General features: G+C 38.2%; 1 protein-coding gene across 2 annotated transcripts in view; it reads right to left on the bottom strand.

The window, feature by feature from the left end:
• Nucleotides 1–14438, bottom strand: part of LOC133275562 (protein HIRA) — a 36904-nt gene that overhangs the window by 7279 nt on the left and 15187 nt on the right. For both annotated transcript variants that reach the window (XM_061465579.1, XM_061465580.1), the window contains 11 exons: nucleotides 13330–13400; nucleotides 10935–11040; nucleotides 10084–10311; nucleotides 9156–9241; nucleotides 8506–8700; nucleotides 6957–7127; nucleotides 5215–5419; nucleotides 4333–4437; nucleotides 2437–2585; nucleotides 1326–1487; nucleotides 487–545 (listed from right to left, as the gene is read on the bottom strand). In XM_061465579.1, coding sequence (XP_061321563.1) covers nucleotides 487–545; nucleotides 1326–1487; nucleotides 2437–2585; nucleotides 4333–4437; nucleotides 5215–5419; nucleotides 6957–7127; nucleotides 8506–8700; nucleotides 9156–9241; nucleotides 10084–10311; nucleotides 10935–11040; nucleotides 13330–13400 — 1537 coding nt within the window. The remainder of the gene's footprint in view (nucleotides 1–486; nucleotides 546–1325; nucleotides 1488–2436; nucleotides 2586–4332; nucleotides 4438–5214; nucleotides 5420–6956; nucleotides 7128–8505; nucleotides 8701–9155; nucleotides 9242–10083; nucleotides 10312–10934; nucleotides 11041–13329; nucleotides 13401–14438) is intronic.

The raw sequence follows: 14438 nt of genomic DNA on the forward strand, positions 1-14438 counted from the left end.
CTTTATGAATGAAAGCTAAAACAGAAGCTGCTAAGCTCCGAGATACTGCTTTTTTTGACAATTTCTGTTGTGCCAGATACTGGCAATGATTGGAACTGAAGATTTTGAGATAATGAATCAGAAGATAATCAACTGCAGTTCATTGTTAAAGTAATAAACATGCAAAGTACACTCAGAGAAATTGTTGTAATAGCAGATTTACATTAAATATTTTGTGATCTTCACAACACTGAATTTTCATATTCAGAAGCAATTCAGAATATAAGCTACAGAATCTTGTAGAAGACTGTTACCCATTAATATTCTCATCTCAGTTATTTCTGTAGTATTTCAACATTGCCAGTGACTTCCCTTCATTACACAATAATGAAGGAAAATCATTTGTTTAGGCTTTTCAGGTTTCATAAGATTCCAGCAGATTCATAAATGGCACTAAATAGTACAGGTGGGCTCAAAGGTTGGTAACTAAATGACCCTTCTTATTACCTGAAAATATCGTTTGCAAAGACTCATCTCTAACAATGACGGTCTGCTTGTGAACATCCCTGGAAAAGACAAAAGGACAAGTCTGCAGTTTACAAACAACTGAAAGCTCCAAAATCATTTAAAACACACACATACACACACACACAAACACACACACAACTTTGTCAGCATTCATGACAAAGCGGGGTTTTGGGGGGAGTTTGCTTGGGCTTTTTTTGTTTTGACATTTTCTTCATTGCTTCAACAAATTTATTTTGGCAAACTCAAACCCCTTAAGGCAAGACAGAAGTCAATAGCAGAGAATAATGTTTATAGCTCTTTATCAGGAAACCTCATTACAGCTAAGCAAACACAAAGGATCCAAATAACTCCTTTAGGAGCTCTGACTTGCATGAGACATTAGATTAAATTCAACAACTGTAAACAAGTTACTGCAGTTTTTATATTGGTATCTTGAAGATGGCTAGAGTACTTCTAACTCTGGAACTCATATTGGCAAAATATGATTGTATTTGGAAGTATCCATATTTCTCCTTTCCCTCCTCCTTAATCTAGTCCATATGCATGGCAAGTCTGTCCTAGGGAGGCTGTTTACACTAGTAACTTCAAGCTGATCCTTTATCTTCCTTCTAAAATCAAAATCATGGACTGTTCTAGAACAGAGAAGAAACAAGATTCGAGTCCTGCTCAGTTAACTTTTCATGTTGTATCCAGAAGTAGACTTGCGTTCAGACCTGATGTGGTTTAAGCCTCAGTTTCAACAGCAATGCATGGACACAACTGGTTAGTTACTACAGAAATCAGGCCAGACAGCTGCTGCAGCCTAACATGGTACTTACCAAACAGAGAGCGTAGCAGCAGTGGTGAGAGCCATGACGTAAGAACCTGTGCAATGTAGGGTGGAAATGGGTGTATTCAATATAATAGGAGGAAGAAGGCGACGACCACAAGCTGAAAATACTGACAATGTTCGTTTCTCACAGGCTACACTTACAATCTCACTGAAAGAAAGAAAGAATAAAACCACCACATTTTGTCAAATGCAAGTAGCATGGAACCAGACTGATTTCTTAAGTTATCATACAACTTGGGCTAATTCCTTAAATGGTAACTATTACAGCTCTTAAACTAATTATAATGTTGATCATCCAAGGAGATGGGCAAGAGAAGGTCTGCAGGTAGAGGCCAAGAGCCCATGAGGCATAATTGTAAAGATTTTGAGTATACACAAGATATTCTTCAGGCCTGTACTTGTATTTAGCTTTAAAATCATCTTCTTTTTCAGACTTGGACATGGCTCTGGCTTAAACTCTGAGGTTGAACTAAGCAAAGTTGAAAAAAATGAAGGGAAAAAAATAGCAAAAGACTCAGGAAAATATTTTCATATTACAGAACATCCCATTTCAAATTTTTCATTTTTAGTAGCTAAGTTAATCAACTTTAATGAAGAAATATAAAGGAGAAATGTAAATATACAGGAAAAGAGTTGTAACTGGCTAGCTTTAAGACAGAACTAATACTTGGAATGAAATGGGTCTAAAGACTAAACGCAGTATATATTTTTATCCACAACACATTTATTATGAAAGATTGTGTAAGATTCACAGCGGGGAGTGATAAAACCAGCAAATAGCAACAGTCAACAGAAATAAGTCAGAATCCCTACAAAAATCTCCACAGGGTAGAAGTTTAAGAGCATCAATGTATTAGACCAGGTTAGCTAGAAGAGAAATATGGTATTTTGAGCCAAGAATGAAGAATCACAAAAATCCCTAAAAGAAGTGATCCAGTTAATCAACTATTCTAAATAAGTAGATGAGAATATCTTTAAAGCCTGTACTTATTTGTAAATATATGGGTTTAGGCATAACTTTCTGTAAAGTGTACTTTTGTACCCCTAGAAATGTCTTCTGGCCTTCAGAACCATCTTCTTCCACAATATACTCTTACCAGCTTCCTGCTACAGTGAGAATTCGACTGGTGAGGACTGTCTCCCATTCCTTTCCTTCTCGATTACACTTTAACCTGCTCAACTTTGAACCTCCCACAGTGGTTATTTCATTCTCCACTTCAAGGTACATTGATGGATCTGAACATACCTGAAATACAAAAAACAAAATACCTTTCAGAATAGGAAAAGAGCTACGAAATACTACAATTGGATCCAAAACAATCAAAAATTATGGAATCAGTGAGGTTGGAAAAGACCTTTAAGATCAACAGGTCCAACCTTTACCCCAGCACTGCCAAGTCCACCACCAACCCATGTCACTAAGGGTCTTGTACATGATTTTTGAACACTCCCACAGACAGTGATTCCACACTGCCCTGGGCAGCCTGTTCCAATGCCTGATCACCCTCTTGGTGAAGAAATTTTTCCTAATAGCCAATCTAAACCTTCCTTGGCACGGGTTGAAGCTGTTACCTCTTGTTCTATCGCTTGTTACTTGGGAAGAGAGACCAACCACCTCCTCTCTCCATCCTCCTTTCAGGTACTTACAGAGACCATTAAGGTCTCCCCTGAGCCTTCTCTTCTCCAGACTAAATAACCTCAGTTCCCTCAACTGCTCCCCACAGGACTTGTTCTCTAGACTCTTCACCAGCTTCATTGCCCTCCTCTGGGGACTCAGTACCCTGAGAATGGCTGGCCTGACTATTAACGACTGAGGCAAAGGCAGCATTAAGTACCTCACAGCCTTTTCCTCATCCTTGGTCTATAGGTTTCCCCTAGTATCCAGTAAAGGATGGAGGTTCTCCTTGGCCCTCCTTTCATTGCTAATATATTTGTGAAAATATTTATTATCTTTTATAGCAATGGCCAGATTAAGTTCCAGCTGTGTCTTTCCCTTTCTAATTTTCTCCCTGCATAACCTAACGACATCCTTGTACTCCTCAAGGGTCAATAAGTTCCATCTTCCACAGGTTCTCTTTCTTTTCTTCCTGAGTTCCAGCACTATCTCCCTGTTCAGCCAGGCTGGTCTCTTCCCCACTGGTTCTGGTTTTGGCACACAGAGACTGCCTGCTCCTGTGCCTTGAAGATGTCATTCTTGAGGAGTGTCCAGCCTTCCTGGACCCCTCTGTCCTTCAGTACTGTTTCCCAAGGGATTCTCCCAACCAGTGTCCTGAACAGGTCAAAGTCAGCCCTCCGAAAGTCTAATGCTGTCATTAAGTACAGATAAGCATGGTATTCTCTGTTTAAAGTGCCTTCAAAAGGTACTGTGGTACTTCAAAAGAAGCAAACCTCTAATATCAGTCTTGGTTAGAACACAAATAATTCTTTGTATTCAGAGCATAAGGATAAAGAAAGGTTGTGCTAGTCTGTGCATCCTAATTAAGGGCACCAGATCAAGTCTGGATGTGCCCAGTCTCCCTGCAATCTTGCAATTAGAACCACACTAGCACAACCTAAACAGGCAGAATAATTATTTCATAAATGCCTAAAGTAAACCTATTTGCCAGTCTCTTCAGCTGTAGAGTCCCTCCAGAGAGCTGTCTCTCATTCTTCTTCTTCAGCAGTGTACTACCAACACAACTGTAACAGTGCAGCAGTTACTCCCATTGGAGACTCTGATCTTTACAACACACTTTGCTTAACCAGGAGGAGGGAATGATGAACCAGTAGTATTCCTCTTTGAACTTTTGCTAGTTCAGAAGTGTCTTATTCTTCGCCGATTTGCCATTAACTTTTCTCATATAGACATATTCTTAGAAGCTGAAGTATACCATCTTGCTTGAACAAATATACATATTCAAATGTTAATTTAACAAAGGATCTGAATAATTAATGATATTTTTAAAAGCAGGTTATTTTAAGTATTAAGCTTTTTCTCCTTATAGTCCACTTACTTGCAAAGTAAACGACTTCTGTGGGATTGGGGTTGGCAGTTTAAGTGCTAATGCTGGAGCAGAAATGCAAGCAGTATCCTTCTCAGAGGCCAGTGTAGCTGGGGACTGGAAGAAGAAATTGCAGAAGTAATTTTTTCCATTAAAAAAGGTTAAACCGAAGATACTCTATAGTACAGATTGATCTGAAAGATACTTTTAAAAATTCCAAATAATGCCAATTGCAAATATTAATCTTTTCCCAATTATTTGTATAAATACAAGGGTTTTAATATAGCTTCTAAGAATAAAAAAAAAAAACAAAAACAAACAACAAAAACCAAAACTAGATGTGGTGAGGTTTTTTTATCTCCCCCATCCCCTTTTCAGCTGCAATTAGTTAATGGGAATTCTGCTATACTGCATGGAAAAGCTAAGCTCCAAATACTGAAAACAGAGGGATCTATATGGCCTAAAATGATGGAAACTCTATTGGAACTTAGTAATTCACAGTTCTAAGGAAATGCGTAACCATTTAAGTCATCATATCCAAGTCACACTCTTGTGCTTGGGCCACTCTCCGCCAATGAACACCAAAACCTGATGCCATTGCATTTTATTCTATACAGTCATTTGGCAGGCTACCACTACTTGGCATGCTGGTACCACTTCCTAAGTAGCTGCATATTTATATAAAGGATGGACACATTTGCCTCACCATGTGCATCTGCTTTTCTAAATCTTAAATTTTAGTAAGAGTTAAGTTTAAAGGCAAGGAAGAGGGATGGCTAAAAATTGTGAGGGACTGATGCAACTTGTGTTTCTCTGACTCGATGGAACAAGTCAACGTGGTACCAACTTTATCAAATGAACACTGAAAGCCACAATTAATCTTATTTATTTCACCTGAACAGTTAAAGTTACTGGTACAAGTCTAGAGTCTTTCCGAGGCCTTCCTTTTTTCTTCTTTTCTACTGTTTCTCCCTCAAGTTCCAGTTTCCGTTTGGGTGCACTGAGTGGTTTAGCAGCTGGAATCTTCTCTTCGCTGTCACTGCTGCTCTCCAGAATGTCCTTGGGTTTACCGTCTTTAATTAAATTCTGATCCTTGAGTCTGAGCAAGTAAAAAAACATATTTCATGTTTTATATAAGCTGATTCCAAAGGCTGCACATACCATATGTATGTATTCTTGCAGATAAATTTTAGCTAGCTTTAAGTGTACTTCAAAATGCACAAAGCCAAGAGAAGGAAGCCAAAGAGGCTTGGCAAATCCCCTGCCAAAGCACAGTGTGCAATATATATGTAAACTGATCAGGCATATTCTCTCCTTTAAGAAAAATAAATAATCAAGCTAGCAGTTAGCTACTGGATTAAGCTGCAAGTAACTTTATTTTAGCATTCAGTTCCAATTACAACCAGATCTCTTCCCCTGGGTTGATACAAATAATTCAGCTCTCTGTAAGATGCGAGATTAGTTTATCTTTTTCTCTCCAGCAGACATTGCACTTTCTGCTTACTCATGCAGAACTTCATTTGTCATTCTGCTGTCTATCCCCAAAAGTTAGAGTCATAAAATCATTAGGGTTGGAAAGGACCTTAAGATCAGTTGTCCTATTCAGTTCTGACTACTGTAAGATCATATCTGTAAACCATGTAAATGACTTCACTGCTCCATTTTCCATTTCAGAAATACAATATAACTAAAGTAAAAATCCCTGTGAACTCTTTTGTTAACCATTACACCCTAAAATACACCACGCTCTCCCCATTCCCTCCCCCATAACTGGTTATTAACGCACTACAATATTTTGCCACATTTATTCCATAAACACTCAGCTTCCTAGAAACACCTTGCACAATCCAAACTTTTTCTCTTTGGCATCTGAATTATGCCAAACAATACACTTCTATCCATACTTTACTGACACACTAGAAGCAATTATGAGAGTAATTTAACACAGCATTTCTTCTGCATCATATGGTTAAACCCTTTGACATAAAAATATTGAGGTGTTTAGTAAAAACACCTTTTATTGGTAACAAGTTGGGGAATCACATACTACTTTCTCAAGACTGCTATTGTTATTATCGTTTGTCCTGGTGCAGCAGGAATACTTCTGCCGTAACACACTGTGTCACCAAACAAAGGCTGCCTTTTGTTTTTTAACTCGTGGATCCAGAGCCAAACCCCCTTAAAATCAAAGTGTCCTCTCTGCACACCTTCAAGGCATAAAACAAATACAACTGCAGCAGTGATGATTCTAAACTGTCTGCAGGTATATATGGTAATTTACCATGAAGTAAATCTCACTCTTGTACAGAGATGCAGGCTGGCTATTTTTGTCTTCTAAAGAGCACAGATGCATGCAGCCACACAGAGGCACACACACACACAGAGCCTCTTGTAACAAGCATTTTAACTCGGAATATTTGAAGAGTCTGCCTGTTCCCAAATGTCAGAGACAAATGTACAAAGGGATAATGCCAGCAAAGCATTTACCTATTTGCAGCTGTTCTCTTCCTTCCAGTTGTGGAAGAGACCCAAGACAATTTCTAGAGTGCCAGTACCATGACATCTACACCACAGAGAATCAGCGTTTTAACTCTCTGCATTACTACCCCGCAACAGCCCCCTCAGCTAGGTCTTACCTGTCCACAACAGTCTGATTTGTATTTGTTACAACAGCAGTCCCTGAGGTGGCTTTGGATCGTTCCGTAAATCTAGAATCAAATGCTTTCATAGGTTCAATCTTGGATGGAGTTGTCAAGACAGAGGAAGATGATGCAGGAGGAGCAGCTGAGGCAGAGGTAGCATTTACACTGTCAATAAAAGTGACAGGAAAACAAAGTTTGTAAGGAATCTAGTACTGGTAATCTGCACTGCTCATAACTAGCTAGCATTCATTACACTGGCTAGAAACCATATTGAAAATCTTTCATTCAAGTACACACATGAATTATTGTGAGATTTTTCCCCTTTCATGCATCAGTATCTCACAAGCTTTGTCTGCTCTCAAAAGCTGTTTATGTACATCTCAGACCTAAGAGCTTCATGTGGCTACGTAGATATATCTAGATTAAAAGACCCTAATTCATTCATTATGTATTTTTAATTCAGGAATGAAATTAATACTTTGAGCTGCTACTTATACACCCAAAGGGAAAGGATCACTATTTTACATGATATCTGGGGTTTTACCCTTTGTTCAGGTTACCAAATACTTTCCATCACAAGATTATATTCCACTGTTTATCAACCAAACAGTTTGGGCTGGAACAATTCATGCCGGGTTTTGATTTTGTTAATGAAGAATCCAAAATAATTATTAGGCATTTCCAAGCATAACCCTAAGGCAAAGGAATGTGTCTTCCCCACATTAAAGCATTCCAGGGATCTGTGATTTGAATAGCTGTTTACTTTAGAGATTTTTCAATTCATTCAGAGAATGAATTGCAAGAAAGAATGTCTCTAAGACAACTGATGGTCGTACTAAAAAGCTGTTAGAATTCCAATTTCCAAAGAAAAGGAAACTTTATAGTTTAATCTGTCAATCATTTCTCACAGTCTACCCACTCCTTCTTTAATCTGTGGCCAATTTCGACTAAATGTGATGAAGTGGTAGAGGTTCCAATGACATTGTGCTCTTCAAAATGCTGTAAAAATACATTGCGGAGGAGAGACCAAGTCAGTGTTACCACTAAAGGAAAAGCAAATAATTAATTAGACAGGCACAGTGGCCAATCAGCATACGCACACTGACAAGTCAACGTCACTGTGCTCTGATGGGGTCTCTACAGGAAAGAAGCACTACCAGGTTTGAAAAGAGGAGATCTACAAGCCAGCAGTTGACAGAAAGCAGACTTCCTTAGTTCCACTGCTGGAAAACCTTCTATTATTTACGACTAGCCACCCAGTAACCTATAAGCACGTCCCTTTCTTAGAGCATTAGCAATCAGCTGCATACCTCATTGCACTGAAGATCATTTCCAGAACTATGCATATTGATTCATTCATTACCGATTTATCATGATTTGAAGTAACCAGATACTAATAATACCTGGATGTTTTCAGGAATGTCAGATTCCTGAAGTGTTACAGTAAGGAAGCCCCTTTAATAATTGCATGTTTACAGAACTGTAAACAAGATTTAAACTAAACAGAGTCATGTAAGTGAAAAACAAAACTGCACATACTGACCCATCTTTATTGGCTGCATCATCTGTTGACTTTATACTGGCTGCTGTTGGCTCTACAGAAGGCTTTGAAGTATTAAGGGAATTTGCTGCATTAGACTCTAATGACATGAGCTGCTGGTTACTTTGAGAAGACATCATTGAGCCACACAGAGATCCAGATATTGGGATGCTATTGAAAAATGCCGTAGAAAAATCCCTAAACAAAAAGACAACAAATGTACTTACAGAAAACGCTTTTAAAATCATTGAAAAATAATAGTTTTAACTATTTATTCCATTCTTCTGTTCTCCACGTGTGGATACTCATAGACAACATAAATAAATGACCAATGCCTAACTTTCCAGAGTTGTTTCTCACATACAGATGACACTAAAGCCACTAATAACGTAGACAGGAGCATGCAATACATTATTGCTCACTCATCTATAAGGGCAGATAAGGAGAACTAGCCTTAGCTATAAGATCTCAGTTCTAATAGATAAGAGAACACAGGTCAAAACTATATTCTGTAAACAGACATAAGGTATTTCTAGCAAGTGCTTTAAGATGCCCTAAGACTAAAGTAAGTCACAATTGGGAGTTTGCATCAGAATAAAGAGAACAAAGATAAAAAGGTGAAGAAGGATTTAAAAGATGACTTCTAAACATACCCAGTGTCCAGCTGAGCTATGCAGAGAGGTGTGATCCTTCTCCGACCATCTGCTGTCCGTGTTTCAACTTGTTTTTTTAAGAGATTCTGTTAGGAAATATATTTGATTGTAATTTCTGATAGATAGGAAATGCTTTTTTCTTTTTGTTTTATCCAACTGACAACCACAGGCATATTAGGCTGAAAGTTGTTCCTCAACTAAGAATATATTAACAGAGGTTATTTTCCCTATTGTCTTCCAAACATACTCTGACTGCATAAATAGAATCAATCTTCGTTTTTATTAATATAAGTGTATTTTAATACCACAACTTTTTTTTTTTTAAAACCAGTAACAGGTGTTTTTTAAGTAGAAGTTCAATAGACTACAAAGTACACCAGAATTCTGTTTACTGCTCTCTGGCTGTACCATAATATACATTGTTTTTAATTTAAATACACACATTTCCAATCCTGGACCTATCCATCTGTAGAAAAAGCATTTGTGGATCATGTAATCTGCTTTCCACATTAAGAGAGCCAAGTTCAAAATATTCTCATCTGTGTGCATTGAATTCTTCATTAGAACTTGTGTTCTGTGTTTAGGAGAGAATTAAATAATGCTTTCAACCTCCTTCATTGAGAAACTGAAGCACAGTTCTACAGTTTGACTGTTACTACCTACCTTTGGTTTCCTTTCTGCACACCCATTTTTAGCACCCATGACAGAAATACCCACAAGCCTTTTTCCACAATAGCGTTACTTCTGCTTAAAAGCTTTTTAACTTTTCAACAAGTCCCAGTAATGTCACATGGACCATTCATGGGTTGAAAGGTGCCATTCAACACATACAAGGAAGCAGAAGCTGATTTTATCATTTATCATTTTATAATAAAAATCAAACTGCTTGGTACGTGACCCTATAAAGTGACTGCCCAAGAACACCTACCTTCCTTATGTCCTCTAAACTCTCCCCATTAACCATGCTTGCCACTTTGGGAGCCGCTGTCCCAGTCCCAGATGCTTCCCTAATTGACGCATTCTTCTGGTCCCCCTGCTGCTGTTGCTGCCTCTGTTGGTACTTGAGCATCTCTGGATTCTCAATAATGGTGGTAGACAACTGAGCTTCAGTCATTATAGCTAGGCTTTTGCCATAGGTGGACTGATGAATGTTGCTCTGTGGGCATCAAACATATCACACAGAAGAGTGACTACGACTGTGTCCCAGGTTCAGCGCTGAAACCACAACAGACTGCTACCATGATGTCGCTGACTGTGTATGATAGCATCGTAATACTGTAATGGAACCCATAAAATGCAAATGCCCTCTTTATCGTTTATACATTTATATTTTAAACACTACTTTATATTTTCACCTAATGCTAAATCAATACACAAAATAATTGGAATTCAAAGCTTTAGTTGCTAAATAGCAATGAGAGGAAAAAACAGCCAACAGCAATCAGTTTAAAAAGACTTGAACATATGCAAGTCAAAGAGTAATTTTAAAGTGTTTTGAAGCACCCACTCCCTGTTTCCTTGGCCAAATAATTACATCAACTGTATAATGATGTGTAAGCAGGTGATGTTTTCCAAATAGACTTTCTTTCCAGAATAGAAACTAATATCACAGATTCATTTCTTGACTACTCTTTATTAACGATTTGTAAAGTACACAAGAACACATTTTTCTGTAATATGGAAATCAGTCACTACATACTTCTATAAATAGTTCAGTATCTTAATTGCATCAATACATCCCTTAAATATGATCACAGAATCTCTGAGTGCTTACTGTACCTTTTCCTCCTCACTGAGTGGATCTCCAAGTTCATCCTGGGAAAAGTCCAAAAATGCCACTGATCCATCCATGGAACACACCAGGATACCAAGTCCATTAAGGGTCCTGAAGGAAATACAGGTTCATTTTTATTTTCAGTCTCTTTCATTGATGCAAAGGGGCAATACAATAAATTGTTCAACAAAATTCTTAGTAATAAGATTTATTATCACAGCAACTACTGATAAAACCAAACAAGTGGGGCAGTAAAGAGACAGAATGATGGACAGCAGGAGTCCATGTACCAATATTCCTTTGGAGGCCACACGCAAAAAGGTAGAAGCAGAACCATACAGCTGTCCATGGCATGACTAGCACCATGAAAACCTGTCTGTAGGGGTAAAATAGAATAGTGTTCACAGGGAACAGTGAAAGGAAACTATAAATGTATTTGCTTCAAAAGATGTAGAATATCTTTCTGTTAATGGAACTGGGTGAAGAAAGGGGCCTTCAGCAGATAAGCAATCGATATACTTCTTTAAAGACCCCTAAACTGACGTTTGTGGCCCATGAAGATGAAGTTTCATCACACATAGGCAACAAGTTACAGACAGCCCACTTTAAAGAGTTTACAGTCCAAATAAACAAGATAGGAAGGAGAAGTGAGACTACAGAAGCAGCAGCTCTACAAGTTGGGTAAATGCCTCTTCTCCATCATCATTATCTGAAGTGACAGCAATAAGAAAGCAAGCTGTGCATATGAGCAGTCCAAACAACTCTGTTAGGCGAGAACATATGTTTGGTTTTGTTATTGTTCATTATTTGCATTTTTAAGCAAACTGCACATGTTCTTCTATGTGAAGATATATTATAACCCTCATCTGGAGGTCTCAAAATGTTTTCCTGATGGAAAAGAGAAAGGAGAAACTATACATTCTAGTCTTAAAGAAATGGTAACCTTCTGTTAAAACCTATCACTGCACATTTGAAAAAAAAAAAACAGTACTTGCTGAGTTTTGACCAATAACCCCATAACTTCCAATTACAGAGCTCATAGAGATGGCAACACAGTGGTATACAGATGACTTGTTAAAGAGAATGGAAAAGGAAGGGAAGCAAGTACAACTCTTAAGTCCTGTACAAACTAGTCCGGCAAGGCTTAGAAATATATTCCATGCATCATGGCTATAGGTGTTTGAAAACACCTTTTTTTTGTGTGCTGGCTGATGGCACCACATCCAGAGAAGCTGGCCTCAGCACCATGTGACAGGTTAACCAATATTAGTCCAAGTTAGAAAATGGTAATATCTTGTTGAGAGTTCTCTGCTTGCTTTGCAGACAAAATTGCTGAGCTCCTATTGACCTCTGGCTCCAAGCAATTGTTCCATGAAAACATAATCATGTTCAGATATTATGATGATGCATCCAAGTCTGAAACTCTAAAATAGAAATGAGACAGCTATAACAATAGTATCAGATTTCTCTGCATTTACTCAGTCTGTTTTCAGAATGGAGCATGTTTCTGGGAACATTCCATATTACTGACATTTTAGCCATCCATTTCAATTTGTAAACAGGATATAAAATAAGTTTCCTGATGATCCTTTGTCTCTCCAATATCCTACAGAACCATTTCCTCAGAAATTGCAAAATGTTAACCAGCTATTACTGCCAATGGCTTTACACCACGAAAAATGCGCAAACTGCAGATGGAGAAATAAAATAAAACACATTACAGAAAGGCAAAGCTATTCAAAGCTATTGTACTACAACAATAGCAGCGCTTCTCATGAAATATTCCATTTACTGGCTTTCTAGCCTTAATCTATTAATGAAAGAAAAATATTTTGGTTTTGAAAACTTTTTATCATGCTTCACTGAGCTTCATGGCAAACCCCACAGGGCACACAGAAAACAAGTTGTTATACAATTGTAAGCTTTAACATTTACAGCAAAAACCCACCAAAACTGTTAAAGCTCTTAAGACCACCCATGTCATCAGCTGCGTGTCTGTCATGAAAAAAATACTAGTCTTTTCTTGTACAGAATCCTTAACCATGTAAATCACCTGACGTATAGGTGCACAGTGTGTTTTTAATGCCACTTACTGAGTGGTCTCAGGGTTATTTCTCCCTTACTATTTACTTGCAGTGAATATGCAGTCTATAACTAGAGACTTCTGCCTTTTTATGACCAGGCCTTAGGAAGAAAGCAGGAGGGAGTGCCATTAACAGCAGAAAGAGGAAAACAAGATATGTGACAGTAGACTGCTGGGAAAGTGGGTTGTCCAACCCAACCCAAATCACTAGCTAAAGCTACAGTCTATACTGTTTTAAGGAACTTCCAGTCCATACATATACCTAAAGATGATAGCAACACACTGGCTTCTGTAACAAACAGCAGAAATCAACTTACCAGGAGATGTCCATGATAGACTTGTCAAACAGCTCATGAATGACAACTAACGGGCGTTTCAGACATGTGAGCTTAAAACAGAAAAAAACAACACTCAGAAATGTTAAGTTCTATGCTACAGATATTACCACATTAACACTCTCCTAGAGTCTAACAACATTCGAACAAGGCACTGGAATGGGTTGCCCAGGGAGGTTGTGAATGCTCCATCCCTGGCAGTGTTCAAGACCACGATGGACGAGGCCTTGGGTGGCATGGTTTAGTGTGAAGTGTCCCTGCCCATGGCAGGGGGGTTGGAACTTGATGATCTTAAGGTCCTTTCCAACCCTAACTTTTCTATGATTCTAAGACCTGGCCAGGAGACAGCTGTATGCCTTGTGGTCTTTCTGAAGCACCTAGTTACCCATTCCATTACAGGCACAGAAAAGCTTTGGAAAATAGCAGCTGACATTCAACCCTCACCTCCTTTCTGAAACACGGACTGAATTTCTTAACCAATTTTGCCTTTACATCACAGTAATAGAACACTCTCTACCACTTAAAAAGTAATTTCACAGATGCTAAAGACAGCTTCTATTCTAAGCTTTAACGAGATAAGAATGTTGTAAACTGCCAGCACAAGAGGAAGATGGAAAACAGATTAGGTTTCCATGTCCTCACTCAGACTCACTTGTCTAAATAAGTGAAGCCTATCAAGAGCAAAGGGAATTTGACTCACCATTATTCTTAAAGAGGATTCCTCTATACTTACAAATCAGCTTAGAAAGAACTGAATATGAAAATCCCCAGTAACCTGTTCTAAATCATTCTAAGCTCTTTAATGTTAAACCAAAGGTCTTGATATCTATAGTACATAGTACAACTGAAATAAAGCAGAAGACAATGTGGTATAGGATGTTTCATGCTCAAAGGTTCACGGATGTAGTGTAGCAGTCACCTTCAGTAGTTATTTCTTTTACACTTCCATAGGTCTGTGTAACAATTAAGGTCTTCAGGGCAAAGACTGCCTACAACTTTGCATCTCTATAATACCTAGTATAACCTCAAAAGTCACCCTAAATGACATGATAGCATAAATAGAAAGTAAAAAATACTGAGATTGATACTTT

Source organism: Pezoporus flaviventris, unplaced genomic scaffold (assembly GCF_033815535.1).
Source record: "Pezoporus flaviventris isolate CSIRO_AGI_PZ_B2104156 unplaced genomic scaffold, CSIRO_AGI_Pfla_v1 ptg000041l, whole genome shotgun sequence".
Classification (NCBI taxonomy): domain Eukaryota; kingdom Metazoa; phylum Chordata; class Aves; order Psittaciformes; family Psittacidae; genus Pezoporus; species Pezoporus flaviventris.